Source organism: Pinus tabuliformis, chromosome 3_2, assembly GCF_031772625.1.
Source record: "Pinus tabuliformis cultivar Carrire ecotype Pingquan chromosome 3_2, CPIR1, whole genome shotgun sequence".
NCBI classification, from domain to species: domain Eukaryota; kingdom Viridiplantae; phylum Streptophyta; class Pinopsida; order Pinales; family Pinaceae; genus Pinus; species Pinus tabuliformis.
In genome coordinates this window covers 1,006,838,789-1,006,840,988 of record NC_142302.1, presented here as the reverse complement: position 1 = coordinate 1,006,840,988, position 2,200 = coordinate 1,006,838,789, and the positions used below count along the sequence as shown (strand labels likewise).

The following is a 2,200-nucleotide window of genomic DNA, read 5'->3' as shown; positions in this document are numbered from 1 at the left end:
TGGAGGTCCTCAATCGCGCACAAAAGAAGTACTCTCTAGGAGTCCAGATTGGCAGTCAATGGGATGGAAAGTTCATCACCAAAGACAGCAAGAAGCGAGGAAGAAAAACCACCCTCGAAAGAACTATCAAGATAGGCGAAGTGCTAGTTGAGTCAGGTAGATACGCCAAGCTGACCAAGTACTTCAATGTCAATCCCAACCCTTCTCAATGAAGCTGATATCATGGAATATTAGGGGGCTCAATAGCCCAAGGAAAGGCAGACTACTAAAAAATATGCTCATGCAGGAAAAACCAAATATACTCTTTTTGCAAGAAACAAAATGTAACTCGACAGTCTTGGAAAAAATAGCAGCGAAAGCCTAGCCAGGAGGGCTAGTAACAGCTGTTGATGCTCAAGGGGCGTCGGGAGGACTGACAGTTCTCTGGGATGCATGAGTAATTCAACTCGACAATATACATGCAAACAAGAACTTCATCCAAGCAATTTTTCATATAATCGGCACCAATACCCATGGCCATATGACTAATGTGTATTTCCCTCAGGAAACCATACACAAAGCTGAAATCTTGGATACCTTATCAGAGCTTAACTCAAACAGGCTATACCCGCTTTGGATATCTGGAGGTGATTTTAACATGATAGCAAGAATGGAGGAAAAGCAGGGAGGCAGAAGCAGGAGAAACAGAGATGGAAACATTCTAAAGGACTTTATTCAAAACAACTGGCTGGTAGATCTACCTTCAAATAATGGCATGTTCACATGGAACAACAAAAGAGATGGACCGCAACAAATAGCTTCACGTCTCGATAGATTTCTAATATCAGACAATGCAACTCACCTGGGTGGGGAATTCATTGCTTCCATCCTTCCAGTATCAGGCTCTGATCACTGGCCCATAGCTCTCCAATGGAACCGTCCAGGCAACAGTATCAGGCGTCCCTTCCGGTTTGAGGCTTTTTGGTTAACTCATCCGGATTTCAATGAATTTGTTAGATCAACTTGGCTCAAGTTTAATCCCTCTAGTGGTACTAAGATGTCTATATTCCAGCGGAAACTAAAGCACCTTAAAGGAGAAATTAAACACTGGAATCATACCACTTTTGGCAATATTTTCAAAGCACAGGCAGCCCTCAATCAAGAAATGAAGAATGTTCAGCAAAGGATCATTATAGAAGGATGCTCCAAGGAACTTGTAAAGTAGGAACAAGCTATCGAATCCCAAATCCTAGATAGAGCACAACATGAGGAAACTCTTTGGAGGCAGAAATCGAGGGTCAAATGGCTTAAGGATGGGGAAAAGAATACAAAATTCTTTCACAAGACCACAGTGCAGCGCAGAATGAATAATTACATTTCCCACATCAAAAACGAGCAGGGAGACAACATTGAGACGCATGAAGGCATTGAAGATGAGTTTCTCAGATACTTCAAAAAAGCACATCAAGAACCCAGCATAGATAGAACGTCTGCTATAAACAAAGTTCTAAGGAACATTCCAAAACTAATTACAGAAGAGCATAATCTTCTTCTCCTTAAGCCCACAAGCCTGCAGGAAGTTGAAAATGTTGTGCATCAGTTGAAAGCAGGGAAAGCACGGGGTCCGGATGGATTCACCTCCAATTTTTTTTCATAACTTTTGGGATCTAATCAAATTGGAAGTCTGGCAAGTTGTTGAAGAATCTCGCACTTTACGATGGATGTACCCAGGGCTGAATGCAACCTTCATTGCTTTAATCCCCAAGGCAGAGGAATCCAATACTCCAGACAAGTACAGACCGATTGCTCTCTGCAACATCATTTACAAGATTGTCTCAAAAGTTATAGCTACCAGACTGAAACCTCTGCTCCTTCCTATTATCTCGCCCGAGCAATTTGGTTATGTAGAAGGTCGGCAGATAATGGATGGTATTATTTTAACTCATGAAATAATCCACTCTTTGAAGCAAACAAAAAAACTAGGTATGTTGCTTAAAATCGATTTGTCTAAATCTTTTGATAGTATCAGCTGGGTTTACATTCAAAAAATCCTAACTGCCTTTGGCTTTGCCCCTGCCTGGGTTAGATGGATTGCAAATATTTTGTCTTCCTCGTTCTTTTCTGTGCTTATCAATGGTATCCCTTCGCCCACGTTCCGTCCTTCCAGGGGTATCAGGCAGGGAGATCCCCTTTCACCTTTTCTTTTTGTTATTATGGCAGA

The 2,200-nt window shown here is 41.8% G+C and overlaps 1 protein-coding gene across 1 annotated transcript; it reads left to right on the top strand.

Annotated features, from left to right (window-relative positions):
* The first annotated feature begins 649 nt into the window (after positions 1–649).
* LOC149184006 (uncharacterized) lies at positions 650–1,204 on the top strand. The gene has a single exon (XM_089415181.1). It carries the CDS (start codon positions 650–652, stop codon positions 1,202–1,204), a length of 555 nt encoding a protein of 184 aa, XP_089271307.1.
* Positions 1,205–2,200: the final 996 nt, after the last annotated feature.